We start from the raw sequence: 21,587 nt of genomic DNA on the forward strand, positions 1-21,587 counted from the left end.
GCGGACGGGGCCTCCTATTTTGTGTAATTTCGCTTAAGTTGAGAAAATATGGTCCAGGCTCTAATCACAGTGCAAATGCATGCACCAGTAAAAAAGTTGGAGCTATTCAGTTTGCCGTCAGAAACCCCCTTACTTTGGGCATAATTTTCAGACAGACCTCGCAGACCGGTGCTCTTCCACTGCATGAGCACGGATACACGCCGATCAGCTGTTTGGATCAACAAGCACGTAGCAGGATCAAGTAATGGTATCGGTCTTTAGAGTGAATTAAACTCACTTTTCTGCAAATTTAAAAGATGGTACATACCTGTCTTTATCCCGGCTGTTCAAACAAGCAAACCTCCTGTAAGGCAGGGGACTCTGGATGATGGGTGATGCAGACTGGAGCCGTATTTGAGCCACCGGTATCCTCTGATTCAGAAAGGTCCTGAAGTATTGTTGTCACTAAGTCCCTCTCCCGACAGCAGAAGCTCTCTGGGTTCGTTGACATGGGCTCACAGTTTACAAACCGGCACCACCAGGTAACGTGTGATCTCTCCTGCTCACTCGTTAGCACAGAACTTTCTCCCCTCTTCTTCGGTACGTTGGGTCTACATCTGGAGTTCTTCCTCTGTAAACTCTGGTTCATAGAGAAATCCTCTTGTGTCCACAGTAAATGGCATGTCATCATTGCTGTCAGAATCACTAATTTTTGCAGTTTGTAGTTTTTGTTCCAAAAAGTGTCTGCTAAAAATGCTACGTGCTTGTTGATCCAAACAGCTGATCGGCAGACACCAGTCTGCGAGGTGTGTCCGAAAATAGTCCCAAAACAAAGGTGGTTTCTGACGGTTAACTGAATAGTTCCAATTTTTTTCTACTGCTGCATGCATTTACACCGTGATGAGTGCCTGGACCGTATTTTCTCAACTTTGGCGAAATTACGCGAAACTAGGGGGCCCTGTCCGCAGAGAAAATAGCCTAGCTTACCTGCCGGTCCTCTGGGAATTTTTTTCATTAAAGGGGAAGAGCTCACCGGCACGCATTGTGGCTAACATGAGCAATAGTGTACTGTAACGGATGTTACGGATGTGTGGAGGGAGAGAGTTCCAGAGAGTGGGGGCAGCGATGGCAAAGGCTCTGTCCCCCAAGTTGCGGTGCTTGGACTTGGTGATAGGGGACAGGAGGTTGGCATCTGATGATCTGAGGCGGCGAGATGGGGAGTGGCGTTTGAGGAGGTTGGTCAGGTAAGAGGGGGCGAGGTTATTGAGGGCTTTGTAGGTGATGAGCAGGATCTTGAAGGGGATTCGGTGCTGAATGGGGAGCCAGTGGAGGTGCTGAAGGATGGGTGTGATGTGGGCTCTGGAGCGGGAGTGGGTGGACATATTGAAGTTTTTTGAGGTCGGTGGAGGAGAGGCCGTAGAGAATGCTGTTGCAATAGTCCAGTCTGGAGGTTATGAAGGCGTGGATGAGGGTTTCTGCAGCAGAGGAGGAGAGAGAGGATCTGAGCCGTGCAATGTTGCGGAGATGAAAAAAAGGATACTTTGGTGATGCTTCTGATGTGAGGTTTGAAGGAGAGGGTGGGGTCGAGGATGATGCCAAGGTTACGGACTACTGGGGAGGGTGTGACTGTGTGGTTGTCGATGCGTAGTGAGAAGTTCTGGGTGGAGGGGAGGAGGGATTTGGGGCCGATTAGAATGATTTCAGACTTATTGCAGTTGAGTTCTAGGAAATCTTTGCTCATCCAATGTTTGAGGTCAGTGAAGCAGTTTGTGAGAGTGGAGATGACGGCAGGAGTGATGGTTGTTGTGGAGATGTAGAGCTGGGTATCGTCGGCGTAGCAGTGAAATTGGAGTCCATGGTGGCGTATGATGTGACAGAGGGGGAGCATGTACAGGATGAACAGAAGGGGACCATCATTTTTAGTAACTGTTTACTGCACTGTTCTTAGTTTAATTTAGTCTTACCTTTTACACTGTTGGGGTCAATATTTGATTAATTAAATGTCTGGATGGATCATCTTTGGAGTACAATTTATTGGTTCCAATTGAGAATAACATGGGAAAGGAAATAGGTCTCAAACCTGATTATCTCTTGACAATAGCATCTGTCAGTGGTTGGGATGTGTTTGGCAGCAATTGAACATTTTGGTTTTGAAGCTAGTGTGTTGGAAGCAAGAAAAATAGGTGAGTGGAATGGGGCAACTTTGACTAATAACAAGTTGTAATGGCTAGAAGACTAGCGGGAGCGGGACTGCTGAACAGCTGGAGTCATGTGACCGAGGTTTTTCCCGCGGTAATTACTGCATTGATTAACCTCCTCTTACCTGATGACTCAAAGCCTGGCTCTGACAGTTTGTTGTCGTAGTTAAGTGAAAATGATCTGGCGATAACACGGAGTGTTTTATTCTGAAAATTAACCGGATGTTTTAATTTGGTTTTGGTGCCTGACTTCTTGTCCCGTTCCATCTGCTCTGTGCTAATTGATGCGTCGTGCTCCGGCATCCGGCAGAAGTCTTGCGTATCTGATCCATTGCGTTCTGGTGTCCCGGATCAGAGACGCAGCCGGAACGCAATGGAGCGGATCCAGTGGGAGTTGACACATTGACTAGATTAGAAACCTATCAGGTGTCTCATTTATAAAAGAGTGCGTAGAATCCCTACTAAAAGAGTACGTACTCTGAAAACCCAGAAATGGCGTACGCCAAAAAGAAATCTGATTTATAAAACCGTTCGCACACAAACTTTACGCCATGTTCTGTTTATAAATCACAAACCACCTGGAGATATGCGCACGTAGATAAGCCTCTTATTCCGCCCTTTTCACGCCCACATTCAACCATATACAATCAATGCAAAGCACTTTATGAATGAATATGCAGACAAATGAGCCGGAAGATCAAAGGTTCTCACGGTGAATCACGGCAACAACAGAGAGGAAGACGGAGAAAATAAAGTTTCTGACACACAAACCGTGGTCCTCATGAATGAAGCGGAGGTCAGAGAGCACTTATTGTTTGTTTCTTACAGCAGGAGGGACACAAAAGAAATGCAAATAAAAAATAAAAATATGGAGTGACTGCACGTCGCTGCAGCATTCATGTATCCGTCACCAGTGCCAGAGCATCCATCATTCATCATTACACACAGGTCTCACTGCAGTGTTTCATGTTTACAGGACACACTTTTTATTTCACATACATAGAGCTCACGTCCTTCAGAGATCTCCTCTCTCAGAAGTTTAAACCGTGAATATAAGTTTTAATGTGTTTCATCACGTGCAGCTTGGCCTGCGCTTTGACTGATTATGATGATATGTAAGATAACAACTGTGAGAACCGGGCATGGCTTTACTCCACACTTTTCTCATTAACACAGTAAACACGTGCAGGTGAGGAAGATGTAATCAGTGTGTGAGGCTGCTGGGGCCGTGTCTCTGCGCTCCACATGCGTCGTACAGCAATCTTATTAAAAGTATAATTACACTCAGGGACTCTGCACAGCGTTAGAAACATTGAAAAAATGACTGTCACTTTGCTCTGTGGCTGATTTACGTCTTCTGATGTTATTTTAGTTTTACCTTCTGACGAACACGTTAGGATACGGCCCGTGTGTTTCCTCTACACGCTGGAGAAATGTGACGGTGAGACAAAGCTGATGAAATATTTGATGAACTTTAAGACACGCTTTTATCTTTTAATGACAGCTTATTGTGAACGACTCACCATAGAAAAACAACAACACACATAAACAAATAGAATATGTAGATTTTAGTGATGATGGTGATGCAGGTCTGTTACGCCAATTTCAGGCCCCGTTTTGTGCGTAAGCAACGTTTATAAATGAGACCCCAGATCCGGTGCCAGACACGGATCTGGTGGAATTTGGCCGTGAGTCAGAGCATCTCCAAAAATGCAGCCTTTGTGAACAATTCCCAATCTGCAGTTTTCAGTAGGCCTACCATACCAAATGTGGTCCAAGGACAGAAAACTGGTGATCCGAAGACAGAGTCATGGGCTACCAAGGCTCATTGGTGTGGGTAGGGAGTAAAGGCTGGCCCATGTGGTCCGATTCAGCAGAAGAGCTACTGGAGCACAATCAACTGAAAAAGTGAACAGTGGTTCTGATGGACAGGTGTGAGAACACAAAGTACATCACAATTTTATGTATGGGGCTGTGAAGTTGCAGACCAGTTAGGGCAGGCATGTCAAACATACGGCCCGCGGGCCGGACCCGGCCCGTTGGATGATTTAATCCGGCCCGGCATAAATTTCTGAGTATGTCAAAAAAAAAAGCGAGTCTCTAGCTCATTTCTATCAAAAGTTATGATTTTTTAAAATAAATACAAACCAAATGCTCCCTCCGGCCGCTAGAGGGCAGCAAATGTGTAAAAGGGCTCATGTCCAGCAGGCGGTACTGACACGAGATAGTGACAGGGAACATACATTCGCAACGTGATGTGTCCACGTAAAAATAAACCGGCAATCTTCACCATTCACCACTACTAAACAAGTTATTGGTCAACACACCCTTCCCAAAATGGCACTGTCAAAAAAAAGAAAAGTAGACATGGAGTGCAGAGTTTTCCAGGAACAATGGACTGAGAATTATTTATTCACAGAGGTGAATACAAAACCAGTGTGCTTGGTATGTAATCAGCAAGTTGCAGTGTTCAAAGAGTTTAATATTCGGCGCCACTATGAGACTCACCATAAAGACAAGTATGACCACTTGAAAGGACAACTAAGGAAAGACGAGATAAACAAAATGTTAGCTGGTCTGAAGAAACAGCAGTCTGCTTTTACTCGCAGCCGCGATATCGCTGATGGGGCTGTGAGAGCCAGCTACATTATTGCCAACGAGCTGGTGCAGGCATCCAAGCCATTTTCTGATGGGGAGTTTGTAAAAACATGCATGCTGAAGGCTGCAGAAGTCGTGTGCCCTGAAAAGCGACCTGCCTTTGCCAATATTAGTCTAACGAGGAACACTGTCGCAGACAGGGTGACAGAACTATCAAGTGACTTGAGCAGCCAAATGAAAGAGAAAATCAAGTCATTTATCGCATTTTCAATTGCAATAGATGAGAGCACCGATGTCACAGATATTGCTCAACTGGCCATATTCATTAGAGGTGTTGATGAAACTTTGACCATCACAGAGGAGCTGCTTGAATTGGTGCCCATGAAGGACACCACAACAGCAGATGACATCTTCAGCTCTCTCGTTGGAGCACTGAACAAGGTGGGAGTGGACTGGTCCCGTGCCGTGAGCCTGGCTACCGACGGTGCGCCATCAATGGTCGGGAGAAAGGCAGGTGTTGCCACAAAATTCCGTGACAAAGTACAGACCGAAAATGGAGCACAAGAGTTTTGGGCATTCCACTGTATTTTGCATCAGGAGGCGTTATGTTGCAAAACACTGCAAATGGACCACGTTATGAGTGTGGTTGTGAAATGTGTCAATTTTATCAGAGCGCGCGGTCTAAATCACCGTCAGTTTGACACATTTCTCAGTGAAAATGACATTCATGCTGGCCTACCATACCACACTGACGTGCGGTGGTTAAGCAGAGGTGCAGTACTCAAGCGCTTCTTTGAGCTACGAGGGGAAATTGGACAGTTCATGGAGAAGAAGGGACGCCCAGTGAAGGAACTTAAATGCAAGGAATGGGTGCAGGATCTTGCATTTATGGTTGATATTACACAACACTTGAATACACTTAACACTACATTGCAGGGCCGTAACAGAGTTGTCACTCAATATGACGACAGTATACGGGCGTTCAAGATGAAACTGTCACTGTGGGAGACGCAGCTATCCAACGGTGACACCGAGCATTTCTCTTGTCTAACAGCTGTGCGTCCGAAGGCACCGGACCATCCCGATGGTGATTTGGATAAATATAAAGACAACATAACAGATTTGCTGCGAGAGTTTGAGCGGAGGTTTCAGGTATTCAGTGAACTTGAGAACAAATTTGGCTTTTTTCGCTCGCCATTTACAGTGAAGCCTTCTGATATGCCAGCTGACATTCAACTCGAGCTAATTGACTTGCAGTGCGACTCCGCTATGAAGGATAAATTTGGGTCCGTGGGATTGGATAAGTTTTATCAATATCTCGTGCCAGGCTACCCCAAATTAACAGCCATGGCTGCAAAGGTTCTATCCATGTTTGGGACTACTTATCTTTGTGAACAGGTGTTCTCCGTAATGACCAATAATAAAACAAAGCAGCGCTCAAGGTTAACAAATGAACACTTGAATGACATTGTTAAGTGTGCTGCTACTCAGGATTTGACACCTAATATCGATGCACTTGTGAAGGCAAAAAGATGCCAAGTTTCAGGAGCCAGCAGCAGCAAGTAGACTGCAGGAGTGCAGTGAGAGAGAGAAAAAAAGTGTGATGACACGAAATTTGTTTTCACTCATGAATACAGATCATTAAAAATAAGATTAAGCTGGTTTCATATTAAAGACAATTAATACAGTATATTCTAAGCTTCAGTAGGCCCAGCCTATAGTTTGATCTGATGTAGCTTAATCTTATTGCCCATGCACTGCTATAACTTTTATTTTGTATTTCTTTTTTTATTTATTTCAAAGCAGTATGACAATTAAGGCAAACATATTTTTTTCATAGCTCCCACTTGAGTTTGTTTAGTGTGGTGAGTTGGTTCAGGTGTAAAACTGCATTCACTCAACTGTTAAAATAAACCAGTTGTTAACACATTCACTGCCAAATATTTTTTTTTTCCAATTCCATTGTTTGTGAATAAATGTGTTGTGCTTAGAACAGATCCCTTGTCATCCGTGATTATAATATGTAGGGTAGGCTACAAATGTAGGCTGAATGATAAAGCACAGTACTGAAAAACAAAGCTAAATATTTGGAGTTGACATTCTTTTACTGATCCGGCCCACCTGAGAACAGAAGATCTGGATCCGGCCCCAGAGCCAAACTGAGTTTGACATGCCTGAGTTAGGGTGTCCATATTGACTCCTGAAAAGCACCTACAATGGACACGTGAACATCAGAACTGGACCATGGAGCAATCATAGAAAGTGTTGACTTGACCTTAGGATCTTCAATCCTATCGAGCATATGTGGGATGTGCTGGACAACCAAGTCTGAATCATAGGGCTCCAACCCCACAAATTCTAGGACTCACAGTATCTGCTGCTAACACCTTGGTGTCATATACAACAGCACACCATCAGAGGTCTAGGGTCCAACTCTCATCAGGTCAGGATGTTCAGGCCCAGTTGAGTTAGGTAGGGGGGACTCTGACTGATGGGTGTATGTCTGTATGATTTATGTGATGTATAGAGTTGAATGGAACCTTTCTAATTATTTATCATAAAAATGTATGTCAATGAGGCATTATAGAAAAATAATCTTCAATCCCCCACTCACATTTATGAGACAGCTTGAATGCTGACTGGCAAAATCTATCACTGAGGCCATGTTCAAGCATTTCAGGGCAGGACATAGGATTTTTGTGGTGCAAATGAGTAACAGTCAATGAGAGAAGGTATTACCTAGCTTCCTTACTAATCATTCGGTTGTGTTTAATACTTGCTTCTGATCAAAATCCCACAACAACAGGTATTATTTCTGAAAGTGAGAGTGAAGCCAGGGGCAACTGGATCATAGATGTCATATCCACTGAAAGGAGTCTGGCTCATTTATAGAGTTTATGACTTCACCTCTTCCTGTGGATAATAGCAAATATACCTATCACATTAGTAAACAACATGGTGATATTTTTAACATTACTCATAGAATATCTGAAGTGCACAAAACTACAGATTCCTGATTAAGGGCTGACCAATCAATAGCAAAGAAAAGTGGGCAAGCGGAGCAAGGGATGTTAAAATGTTGAAATACACAAGGAGCTGAGTGACAGAAACACTGACTCAAATTGAAGAAAACAGTTATAAAGCAACCACAAAGTGCAACACGGTACGGGCATTGGGTAGTTTGAGTAAGTGGTGTCATCAAAGAAAAGGTGATAAGAGTTTATAAACAAATAGTGCAGCTAAGTGATCATTTATAGAGGAATGAGCATTCAAATATGTCTTCTTTTCCAAGATAGTTTCTAACATCATCTCGTCAACAGTTAGACATTTTGGTCAATGTATCCTGACTGAATTTTGAACATGTCTTGGATTGTACTCTACACCAGTCTTACAACAACAGTCTGTTGCTTGACCATTATAGCATTTATACACACTCTTACTGTGGAAGTAATGTATTGTTATTGATTAAACATTTATTTTCTTCAGGTAAAACACTCATTATCTTCCAGTAAATAAAAAATTCTCATTGGTGGGCACCAGTATAGCTCACTTGGCAGATTGGGCGCCCCTCTCTCCCAACAAGTCTTGTGTCTCTAAAACTATCCTATACAAATAAAGGCAAAAAGCCCAAAAATAATAAAAAAAAATCTTATTGGTGAATAAAGTTAAGGTCATTTCTGACTTATACAATGTCACAGTCAAGAGAACTGCAATAAATAAGTAAATCTTCACTTATTGTCCCTGACTGACAAACTAATTTGACAATAACATTTCTCTTTTGGTTTACCGTCATAGGAGAGAATTTTCTGAGTTGCTGGAAAAGTATGGATCTAGTGGTAGCACAGGATCTACACGCAACTCTCCAATCCAGCAAGGTAGGCAAATCCTGCTTTGTTTTTCCCACTGTGCATTACACATTCTTTGTATGTTACAAGCAGTAAATTGGATATTAATGTGCAGGAATAGTTATACACCAGTTGATGTAAATGTTATCTCATTATTAATAATGTTTCATATGGTAATCATTTTAGACACTTCCACCCAGGTGATCAGATATAAGCATGGTATCTACAGTTAACCATAGTTCTATTTTTAAAAGCCACTGGACCTTTCCTTTATTTGGTGGACCAAGCCTAAGGGTAGATGGAGTAAGTCTGCCTTCAAAAATGGCTCATGACAAGGGCACTTGTCCATTACATAATAGCCAACATCTGTTACAGTAGGAAAGCAAGTAGCAGGCTGGTTCAGGTTTGTTCTAGCACTGCTGTAGTAAATAAGCAATCATTTATGCTCTGTGCTGGCAATGGCATCAATAAACATGGCACATTAGTTCCACAATGAGGATACAAAAATGTAAGGCAACTCTGTCAATTTAGATAAGAGTCTCTATTCTGTATGGTTAAACACTTCAAAACGATGGAAAGAAATACGTGTCAGTTGGGACCATAGACTGTATAAAATATGGATGTAGTATCCATGACGTCACCCATCTGTTTCTGAACGCTGTTCTGAAGCCAATCGGCAGCAGCAGCCATATTGCTTCTGTCGACCCAGTGTGACGTAAAGAGGCGGGCTTTGAGCCTCCTAGCCAACAGCTGCAGTGTTCTCACAGGCAGCTGTGCCTCTCATTGGAAGACTAGTAATCTCAATATCTTCGAAATTGCCGCGTTAGAAAAAAATTCACCCCCCTCACAGTGAGAGGACATCGAGAAATGAGCTATTCAGACTACACTCATCGTTTGTACCAGGTTGTAAACATGTTTATTAATGCTGCAAAGATCGTCTTTTTCCCATTCATGTGTATGTGACTTCCGGTACTTCCGGAGCCAGCCTCAAGCGGATCCTCGATGAACTGCAGCTTTTAACACTTCCACATTGACTCATATTTTTAGACCGGAGGTTGCCGCTTGGTTGGGACTGAATTTAAATCGTTTGTATTTGAATTTGAATAGCTAAACTTCAGTAAGATGATTGAACTTGAATCCCATAATTTGAATTTGTATTGTTAGACTTGAAAAGTTGCATCGAAAAACTATATCTAAAACAAGATTATTGAATAATTGCAAAAAAATAGTGAAAATGGCAATATGGCAAGAAAGCTAACTTGTGTACCTTCTCATGAAATAATTGACAAACAAGCTGATGAAATTGTCAGGATCTTTAAGTGGATTTAAAAAAGAATACAGCAAACGGAATGAGGATTATACCCACAATGTTAGATGCTACGTCTGCTTGTACTGCACTGTAAACATTGTATTGATGGCCTCCCAGCTTTACAAATATGAGCAATAACATATGTTTGAGCTACTAAAGTAGTCAATGATCAAAATAATGCACTTATTAGGCAAAAGTGAAAAAGACTATTGTTATTTTTTTCTTTATGCTTGCATAGTAATGTGAAAAAACAATGGAGTTTCAAGAGAAAGGCACACAGTTATCATATCATTGTAAGCTTAAATACACCCAGGGTTTTCTTGTGCTTATGTTTCCAAGATGAGCATTAATCAAATGAACATATGCCTTTCTCAAACATAAATGAAACTTGATAAATGGCGTTATGTTGACATTAGCTGTCTTCTGAAATGGGTTATTAAATATGTAACTTGAAATGTGTCCCTAACCCTATCGAGATTTTCACTATCCATTGTCTTTTTGCATTTGAGATTCACTGAATGCTGTTTGGCAAAAAATGTGTGTTTGTGAATCTACACTTGGTTTCTCTCCCTCTTCAAGCTGATGTATGTTGCAGTAAGCTTAAAATGAATTCTAATGAACTGAATTGTGAGAACTGACTTAACCTACAAGAACTAATGATGGAATTAGACATTTTCAGTATGAATAATTTCAAAGAAACTGAATTCATTTAAGAGTTCATTATAAAATAATGAATAACATTTTCATTCAACTTTATTAGAATTCAGTCTAAAGCTTTAATTCAAATTAGGGCTGAAAGTACTCTCTAATGACTCAAGTAGCTCAATTGCTAAAAAGGCTAATTATTTGCCTCCAGGCTTTGTGGAAATCTGGATACAGTACACAAAAGTCTTGAATACCCTTACATGCCTAATAACCTATATTTACCAGCAATAAAACACAACAAACACTAACCCAACAACGTGATGTAAATTTTGTATTTAATGAATTTATTTTTGATATGATTATGTATGCACTGCGAGACAGCGCGTCACTGCCAACCTGCTGCACTGAGATTGGAGACCCTTGTAAATATATAATTTACCAGTGCTTCCAGACATGAAGGCTTATTATTATCCTTATGGTATACCATGTAATATAACCGTTAAACAACGCAGGAAATATGTTTGTTTTCATTGTTGTTTCAACTTTTATTTACATCTTTATTTCTGTTTCCAAGCCAGCACAAGCAGCAGTCTTCACTTTTCCTCCTGTCTTTAATTGTTGTGTAAATGTATCTAACCTCCATTCTGATCACTTTAAGGGAGATTGTAACATTGATGCTATATTCAAAGGCTGTGAATTTACTGAAAGTAGAGGGGAAAGTGATTGGGAAAAAAGTAGGCACTTCCCTGCACTGTTATGAAAGTAAGCTACGTATATTGGCATGCAAAAGTGCAGACCTTGAATGCAAGAAAATCCCACAAAAAACATATTATATTCAGACCAATGTGGTTATTTTTATTTTGCATATTTCCCATTGACATTTTGGCTTGTGTTATAGTGCTCATAAGTCCCTGACTACAGGGTCTTACCATCCTGAACACAGATTCACCTAATGGTCTTCAGAATCAGAATCAGAATCAGCTTTATTGGCCAGGTATGCTTGAACACTCAAGGAATTTGTCTTGGTAGACTGTGCTCTCTTTGTACAAAGGCATGAGAATAAGGCATACAAATAAAAGTATAAATATAATAATAATAACATCAACTATAAACACAAAAGAACAAAAGAACAACAAATAGGCATGACATATGATAATAGTGCAGTGGTGTGTAGTGCAGAGGTAGTTTTTCATAAAAAAAAAGTATATGTAGGTGAGTTAAGTAATAAAAAAAAAATTTACATTGTATATTTACATGTTTATTTACAGAGTATTGATCCATGTTTATTTCACAGCAACAGTTATGACACTGTTATGGTTTAGTGTTCATCAGAGTGACAGCCTGGGGGAAGAAACTGTTCTTATGACGGGTTGTTTTGGCACACAGTGATCTGTAGCGCCTGCTGGAGGGGAGGAGTTTGAAAAATTTGTTATCTAGGGTGTGAGGGGTCTGCGGTGATACTTGCTGCCCGTGTCCTTGCCCGGAACTGGTACAAGTCCTGGATGGGGGGGGCAGGTCGACACCGATGATTTTTTCTGCAGTCCTTATAGTCCGTTGCAGTCTGTGTTTGTTTGGTTGCAGATCCAAACTAGACAGTGATGGAGGTGCACAGAACAGACTGGATGATGGAGGTGTAAACATGATCAGCAGCTCCTGGGGCAGGTTGAACTTCCTGAGCTGACACAGGAAGTACATCCTCTGCTGGGCCTTTTTTCTGATTGTCTCTATGTGGGAGGACCACCTCAGATCTTGGGAGATTGTGGATCCCAGGAACCTGAAAGAGTCCACAGTAGACACAGTGCTGTTCAGAATGGTGAGGGGGGAGAGTTAAGGAGAGCTTCTCCTGAAGTCCACTGTCATCTCTACCGTCTTAAGCGGGTTCAGCTCCAGATGGTTCTGACTACACCAAAGAACCAGCTGTTCCACCTCCTGTCTGTAAGCAGACTCGTCTCCGTCCTGGATGAGACTGATGACGGTGGCGTTGTCTGCAAACTTCAGGAGTTTCAGGGGTGAGGTGCAGTCTTTGGTGTAGAGGGAGAAGAGCAGTGAGGAGAGAACACATCCTTGTGGGGCGCCAGTGATGATTGTCCGGGTGCTGGATGTGGTGCTCCCCAGCCTCACCTGCTGTCTCCTGTCAGTCAGGGAGCTGGTGATCCACTGACAGATGGAGGCCGGCACTGTGAGCTGGGTGAGTTTCTGGTGCAGGATGTCCGGGATGATGGTGTTGAACGCTGAGCTAAGTCCACAAACAGGATCCTAGCATAGGTCCCAGGGGGGTCGAGGTGATGCAGGATGTAGTTCAGACCCCTGTTGACTGCATCCTCCACTGACCTGTTTGCCCGGTAGGCAAACTGCAGGGGGTCCAGCAGGGAGCCTGTGATGTCCTTCAGGTGGCTCAACACTAGTCTCTCGAAGGACTTCATGACCACAGACGTCAGGGGGTGCATCTCAAAGCTCTAAGCGCCTTCGAGTCGTTTCCTCGCGTCGATTCCTCGTGTCTTAGTCCCGCCCACCAGAGATGGGAGGAAATGAAACCAGAGGAGAGAGGAAAGAGGAGATTTGTATTTAGAGAATTGAGACGTCCTCTCCTCCGGAACGTCACGTGAAGCGACGTCGGTTTGTGATGACGGCTTTAACAGCTGTTTGTGTCTGCACACATGTTCACTGTAATAACTCTGATAAATATAAACAGTATCAGAGCTCTGTCTCTGTGCTTTACCTGTTTAACAAACACCTGTTTAACACACATGTTCACTGTAATAACTGATAAATATAAACAGTAACAGAACTCTGTGTTTACCTGTTTAACACACACTTGCACATGACGAGAATCTGCTCTCTGTTTATTCTGTCCTGAAGCATCACGGATCGATTCACTTTTAAAATATTAAATTATTTATTACTTTAAGGGAAAATAGAAACCATTCAACTCTTTTCAAACCCTGTGCTCATTAATGATCAGCCTCATATGAAACTTTATTAACCTGACAGAAAATATAACAAGTGTTTTTACTAACAGACAAACTTTACTGTCAGATTTCTCTTCATGAAGAAAACAAGAACAAACAGGGACGTTAACAGGAGGAATAACTGATCATTAATATATATTCTATCTATGATATTAGACTCTGTGTTTAAAACTCACATCACACACTTTTAAATCTCAGCTCATCACATACAGACTGTTTAGAAACCAATAAATGTTTATGATCTGTTTCAGGGTACCCTTAGTGACTGTTTCAAGGTCCATATTTTTTCTGTTATTAAACTCAGCTGATGTTAAGTATCCCTCCTCCGATCAGTCTCCTCAATCCTCGCACCTCCAGCAGCGTTTAGAGCTTTGGGACGCAAGTTAAAATGGCGCGTCAGTAACTACTTCCGGTTTGGGCGAGGAGCAAGAAGCGAGGAGCGAGGAGACTACAGTTTAGAGCTTTGAGATGCACCCTTTGAGTCCTGTGATGGCGGGTTTCTTTGGGACTGGGATGATGGTGGAGCTTTTGAAGCATGAGGGCACTTCACACAGCTCCAGTGATGTGTTGAAGATCTTTGTGAAGATGGGGGCCAGCTGCTCAGCACTTACTGGTCTTGCCTTAATGGAGGCTGATTCTGAATGAAAATCCACCCCACCTTCAACATTCAGTCATGCAGATCATGCAGTTATTGCAACTGACCTAAATGGGAGTTGATTTGGTCAGCATATGGGGTATTATACAGTGCTTAGAGTCACTCAGGCTTAAGAAATGTTTAACTGTACAATACAGGTTTTCAGTTGAAAGCCAATGTACCCATCTTTGGCAGCAGCAATTAAGTGAAGGCTTCTTTTTTAGGGCAGTATGTTTGAAATGGGTCATGAAAAAATTCTCATCACCACATACTCTATGAAGCTGGTTACTGTGCCCTTTTTACTTCAACACATTTAAATATTTTTAATGTAGATGTGTACATTTTTCTCCTCATTTTGCCAATTGCTCATTACCCTGCAGGTTCATTGACTGCATTAACTTGTGTTCTTTTTCTTTTTTTTGTTTTTACTTGTCATTCTGAAGGTGGCCGCCACCTGGAAAGTACATCATCTGGTTCCTCGTCCCGCTCCCAGAGTCCTTTGTTGTTGAGCCCAGCAGGCTCCCAAAATATGTACAACAATAATGGGCCCATGCTGCGATCCCTCAGGTAAAAAGTTAGAAATATATTTTTATTAACTAGAGTTACTGTCAAGAAGACTGAGGAGTAAATTTGCAACATTATGGCCAATACCATTTGAAAATGTTATTATTGAAATATAATTGTGCAACACTTGAAAAAGCTATCTGCTCTTTGTCAAGGTCCTCTTTAAAAACCTTCATGTTTTACAACTAAGCGCAACTGCCCTTTATTTATGCAGTTTGTTTGAGAAGCAGTCTAAGCATTCCTATATCTGAAAATCACAGTACTGAACTGCTTCTAGTATTGGGGCATTTGCTTAGTTTGGTATTTTAGGCATTTTGGTGACCAGATACATTTGGAAAGTACATGAACTGAATGTTCTGCATTGGGTTCTGTTGGCTTGATTAGACCAAGTCAATATGCATAGACATTTTGGCATATCCCTGGTGCACAAATACTAAAAGTACACTTTCACTTGCTCAACATCCTGGGCACAGAGCACTGGACAGTGCTGTCTCTTGCAAAATAGAGTCCCCCTACTCTGACTAATGTTTTTGTGTGTGTGTGTGTTCGTGTTTGTGTGTCATGCTCACAGTCACCCAGGTGAAGGAGTGATTCAGCTACTTTCAGTGGCACGATCAAGCAGTTTCGGCATCACCATTGGAGGAGGCTCCAACAGGCCTGATGGCCCAGCAATCTTCATTCAGGAGGTGCTGTCTGGGGGAGACTGTCATCGGGTAAGAATGAGCATGGTTGAATTAAACCCTACAGCTGTAGATATGAATAATGATGCCTGTGGAGTGCAGTAATATGACTGAAAAATTACTGAATGGAATTTCACTGAAGAGCATTTATCATAATATTTGAATCAATGCGGATGCCTATCTGCAAGAGTTACAAAACAGGTAGTCAATTACCTTCAAATATGTAGAAATGCTCTTGATCTTATTTTCACATCTGGCTTTTTTTGAATATTTATTGTGATTAATATGATTTGTCCTGCTATATTATGTTTTTAAATGTTATTTTCATCTATTGTGCTTCCAATAATGTTAATAATGAAGTTAATATTACGGGTGTGTAAGGAGAGCCAGAACCCAGATGCCGAGTCGAACAAAAAAATCGTTTATTTACAAAAAGGTAATGAACAGAAAATCACCTTGACGGGAAACGAGAACAAAAGGTCAGAAATAACTAAGGGTGTCCAGGATGGAAAAAACTCACTAGAAAAAAAAAACCAGAGTAACTACGCTGAGCACAATACTTAGACAGAAGATCTTTACGAAAGCGAGGACACACGAGACACAAGCATGAGCGGTAATCTTCTGGCACTGAGGAGAATTTGGAGCAGGCTTAAGAAGCCGGGCTGATTGCGGGATGAGAGGCAGGTGTGTCTTGTGAGCCTCGCTCCCGTGGAGATCGGCCCCGCCCCTCTGCATGTACCTGCTGAGGGAGAAAGGAAAAGGATCAGGAGGGAGGGCAAAACACACAAAAAAAAAACAGACCATGAAAGTTAATCTACAATGCTGGCAGAACTTACCAATAACACTTACTATCAAAATGTCAGTCCTCCCCAAAATTAACTATTTGTTGGCTATGATCCAAATTCAACCCACCCTCTTCTGGTTCAAACCACTTGACTCCACTATCACAAAATAGTACTGGAAAAATGAGGCACCAAGAATCAAATTAACATAACCAAAACCAAAACACTTCGTTCCATTTCTTTTAGCAACCCAACTCCAATAATACCAAAATGGGTCCACAATAACCAACAAAGCAGTACATGGATAGAGATAGAGAAAAAAATGTTGCAAGGATGTCAATATTTCAGACCTACCGTTTCTTAGTCAATCAATCAAACATCAATACTCTTTTAAGTCACTGACAATATCATCTACTCTGACAGTCTGGTGGAAATTCCATAAAATGACAGACTCCACTCTTTGACAATCACAATCACCCATCTTTTGCATATTTTTTGTAACAGCTCCATATTATTAACATTATCTGACCTTTTTGAGAAATTCAGAAACAGGAGAAATCACCTTTTTTTTATATATATACCTACAGCTTGAATCTACCATAAAAAACAAAGTTGAACATTACATCTGTAAATCTTGATCCACCTCCCCCACCATTAGGCATAATTCAGATCTCCTCAAAGAAAATCTTATAAAAAATATACGAAATTATATCACAGCATGGTAAAACAATATAGTTACAGAAGCAATAGCCCAAATAACATATATAGCAGCAGCTGTCTTTGAATTATTAAAATGCAATGAAATATGTTCAAGGGGCTGGATGTTCTAAAAAAAGGTCATCCAAATAATATGTTGTGTCACATTATCATTAGTGCACGGTTAAATCACATAATGCCAAAACTCTTTTCTTGTGCTCCCGAAGCACAACATATTTTTCTCTATTATCTGTAGTACCATGGCCTCCTGAAGAAAATTACCATAAGGGGATTATTACAGTCTTGCTAGCCTGTTAAATCCGGATGAATATTTAGGAATTGATGGATTAAAGAATTTCAAACACTGCTGAAATATTGCTGAGGTATTTCTTGGTGTTTTTGCTGTTCTAATGCTCATGCTGCTTTATCAGAGAGGTCCCTGAGTCACAGAATGGACCTGCTGAACCATGTGTTAAGGTCAGCATTTGGGCTAGGACACTCCTCAGCACATCACCCTGCTTTTGCTCCCCAATCTCACACACACACACACACACACACACACACACACACACACACACACACACACACACACACACACACACACACACACACACACACACACATACACACACACACACACACTAAACAAGTGCTGGGTTTTTTGCATGAAACATACTGTACAGTCCTTACATGTCTAATTTTCTGTTTTAAAAGCAGCTAATTATTGACTATCTCAAGACTTGCCTCTAGCCTAGGAGTAAGGGCGAGTACACAGGAGTGTATTGGTGGAAGTATGTAAGTGTTTAGTTGAGAGAGGAAAAGGTAAATACTCCATTTATCATGGTTGATTGTTTTTTTGCCAGTTCTGTTTATTGAGTGAAATTCAATGACATTGTAATTTGCGTACAAGTTTACATTTTAAAATTTTTCATTTAAATGGAGAAAAGAAAAAACACAACAATGAGACTGGGAAAACGACACTCCTAACAGGAGAAACAAGGTGCATACATGTGCATAATTGTATACCTGTAGAGGTACATAAATACAGAATCACCTGCACATTTACAATATAAATATACCAGTCCCATAACTCAAAAAGAAAAAGAAAAATAACCCCTTCCTCCCCAACCCAGCTCAGCAGGAGAAATTAACACACACAAATGTGGGAATACAGCAATGATGAAAGAAATAAGACACCTCTTAGTCCGGCAGAGTCTGCAGATCTCTAACATGTGAAAGAAAAGGTTGCCATTTGTTAAAGAACTTGTCAGTGTTTCCTCTTGGAGTGTATTTGATTTTTTCAAGTTTTAAAAAGGAGAATGTATCCTGTAACCACTGTGCAACAGATGGAGGGTTGGGAGACTTGCAATGTAAAGGCGTCTAGCAAGCAGTGAGGTAAAGTTATTGATTTCTTTTTGAATAGACTTGAAATTACTTCATACATTTGGAGTCCCAACAATAGTTATTAATGGGCAAGGTTGTAAGTGTAAACCCAAGATGACTGGCATAGTGTTAAAGTACCAAGACCAAAAGTTTCTTAAGCGTGGACAGAGAAAGAACATATGGCTTAAGTGACAATTTGAGCTTGAACACCTATCACATTTGTCTTCTACCTCTTTATAAAACTCAGCAAGTCTTGATTTAGAGAAATTAACCCTGTGTACAACCTTGAAATGAATGCGAGTAAGATGTGCACAAGAGGCAACTGTACGCATCCCTCTTACAACATCCTCCCACCACTCCTCACTTTGATGAGGTCCCAACTCTGCCTGCCATGCCAGTCTAGTTTTAGTATTGGACCGATCGCAATGGTCAAGAATGAGGTTATATATTTCTGAGACAATCCCTTTCTTTTTGAACTTAAGAGTGAAAAATTGTTCACAGAAATGTTGAGATGGCAAAGAGGGAAAACCAGGCAAACGCTGAGAAACAAAATGTCTCACTTGGAAGTATCTGAAGAAATTGTTTCTAGGCAAATTGTATTGGGTGCTAAGTCAACAGAGTTATGAAAGATACCATCTGAATACAGATCAAGAAGACATCTTATACCTTGGTTATGCCATGAAAAAAAAGCAGAGTCCAAGTGGGAGGGAGAAAACAGATGATTGGTATATAATGGACCAAGAAGAGATGCAGTTACAAATTTGAAATGTTTTCTACACTGATACCATATCTTCAAAGTATTTAAAAGAACTGGATTCTGGACGTACTGTGAGAACTTGGCTGGGATAGAGGAAAATATAAGCGCAGAAATGGAAGTTAAAGGAGAGCAAGAGGAAGCCTCCATTTTACACCAAGATAAACAAGGTGAACCTAGCCAGTAGAGTATGTTATGAATATTTATGGCCCAATAATAAAACTTAAAGGGGACATATCACGCTTTTTTCATCAATATATATTGATCTAAGAGGTCCCCAAAACATGTCTTTAAAGTTTATGCTCAAAAAAACACTTTGAAATCAGATTTTGGCATGCCTGAAAAGTCCTTTTCTTCATTCCTCCTCAGAACACTCTGTTTTCCCTCTGACCATGCCCCCTCCGGAAGTGGATGTGCCTCGGCTCTCCAGCACGTTGATCTAATGTTTACATGTTGGCTGAATATACACGGCTGCTCAGAGATCGCGTTACTTCAACCCTCTGAATCTGATCCTGACGGAGAGGCGCCTGTAGCAGGACCTTTCTGAACGATTGGTCATAGATTTAGTGTTTCTTGTTGTTTTATTTATCAGTATGTAGACGTGTGTCTTGGTACACAGCTACGAACATGTAGCTATGTGGCTATGCTAACTAGCGCTAGCACTTATCCATGATAAATAAAAATCATCCACTAGATCTTCAAATCTGCAGACGTGGGGAGTAAAACCGACCTCTGCCAGAAAGGCAGCGGGACCTTTTCTGAAGGATTGGTCACAGATTCTGTGTTTCTTGTTGTTTTATTTGTCAGTATGTCGACGTGTGTCTTGGTACACAGCTACAGCTACGACATGTAGCTATGTAGCTATGCTAACTAGCGCTAGCACTTATCCATGATAAATAAAAATCATCCACTAGATCTTCAAATCTGCAGACGTGGGGAGTAAAACCGACCTTTGTGTTTATTAAGACAGCCTACAACTAGCATGCCTCCCTCCTAAGCTCCTTGTTAGCACACATTTGTGCAGGTAATGAAAAACGGGGGAGGGATTCAGTATTATTTTATACAGTCTAGGGGCTGAACAAGCTCCGAGCTCTGACTCCGTGACAGACCGGATATTGTTGTTACGTAACAAACCACGGAAGTCTGAAACGGCTCGTTTCACACACATTTACAGAAAGGTGTAGAAATCAAACAGGGGCAGAATGGATTTTTTGCATTCTCGGGGGGTTTGTAGACATGCCAGGGACACATATTTCAGGTAAAGAACCATTAAAAAGTTAATTTTGCATGATATGTCACCTTTAAAATTTGTGAGTGCAAGGCCACCATTAAATTTACGTTTGTTAAGGGAATCGAAAAAATACTTAGGTAAAAATAGAGGAATTGATTGAAACAAGTAAAGAAACATTGGCAAGACATTCATTTTAACCACATTCATTTTCCCAATCAAGGAGAGAGGTAGGTAGAACCTTCTAACTTTGAAGCAACAGCACTAACCACTGCACCACTGTGCAGCCCGTATATTCATCAGAACTGATTTGAACTATGAGACAAACCTTTTTATCATGTGAAAATAAACTCTAAAATAGTAATTATTGAGAAAATAATACATTTTTGACGTATCAAGAATGTTTACATTTAGCACTTTAAACGTGCCAACTTAGTTTACCCCCAGTTGGTGTCAAGTTTGGAAAAAGACCACAAAACAGACTAGGTTTTGTTGGAGTAGAACTCTTCCCCAGAGAAGGCAAACAATGACAAACAAAAAATATGGATCTTGACTTGGTAGCCTTTAAAAGAAGTGCTTACTGATTAAGACATTTCACCACCATAGATGTTGCATGTTACTGCCACTTCTGCTCTGGAGAGGTATTGCAGATGGGATTCCTACCTAGACCCTTTAGGTTGTGTGGACATAAAGCAATCTTGAAGTTTTAAGGATTTTCCAGATTGTGTTAATACTACATGAATTAAAAATGTTTAACCACTAAACATGAATTAATATAATAGAAGCTATATGTTATACTTATGTTGATAAAACAGACAACCATGTTGCTTTTTTTGAGTGTACCTGCATTTTAAGAGATGTACAATGCAAGACCAAACAAGCATAAGTTCAATCTCCAAAATCAAAACAGTAAAACATCTACATGTATAAAAATGTGAACGACTGCTGGAAAGGTATCATTGTGTAAATTCAACCATTTAAGTATGGTGGCAACAGCACATTGTTTGGTGCGAAACATCACCTATTGTTCATCTTTCTAATGTAAGCCTTGGCATCCTCTGCTGTGTTAAAGTCTTTTTCAGTACCTTTGTAGCTGATCCAGAGTCGGGCCGGGTATAAAAGACCTTATCGGACCCCTTCCATGCCTCGCAGCTGCCTTCTGACTTCGCCAAATGCAGCCCGTGCACGGGCAACCTTGGCGGTGCGTTTGGGAAAAATGGAGATCCTCATATCACCGGTGTCACCCTGCTGAGCCTCTCTTGCACGTCGTAGAAACTCTGCACAGTCGCTGTAGTAGTGGAACCTGGCGATGACAGGCCATGG

At 41.1% G+C, this 21,587-nt stretch overlaps 1 protein-coding gene across 5 annotated transcripts in view; it reads left to right on the forward strand.

Annotated features, from left to right (window-relative positions):
* si:dkeyp-72e1.9 (syntaxin-binding protein 4) overlaps nucleotides 1–21,587 on the forward strand; it is an 87,063-nt gene that overhangs the window by 18,369 nt on the left and 47,107 nt on the right. For all 5 annotated transcript variants that reach the window (XR_004635227.1, XR_004635225.1, XR_004635226.1 and 2 more), the window contains exons 6-8: nucleotides 8,571–8,650; nucleotides 14,621–14,744; nucleotides 15,313–15,454. Coding sequence is in view for 2 of the 5 variants with exons in the window: in XM_034711888.1 (XP_034567779.1) it covers nucleotides 8,571–8,650; nucleotides 14,621–14,744; nucleotides 15,313–15,454 (346 nt within the window). In the remaining 3 variants the exon portion in view is untranslated. The remainder of the gene's footprint in view (nucleotides 1–8,570; nucleotides 8,651–14,620; nucleotides 14,745–15,312; nucleotides 15,455–21,587) is intronic.

Source organism: Notolabrus celidotus, chromosome 20 (assembly GCF_009762535.1).
Source record: "Notolabrus celidotus isolate fNotCel1 chromosome 20, fNotCel1.pri, whole genome shotgun sequence".
Taxonomy (NCBI): domain Eukaryota; kingdom Metazoa; phylum Chordata; class Actinopteri; order Labriformes; family Labridae; genus Notolabrus; species Notolabrus celidotus.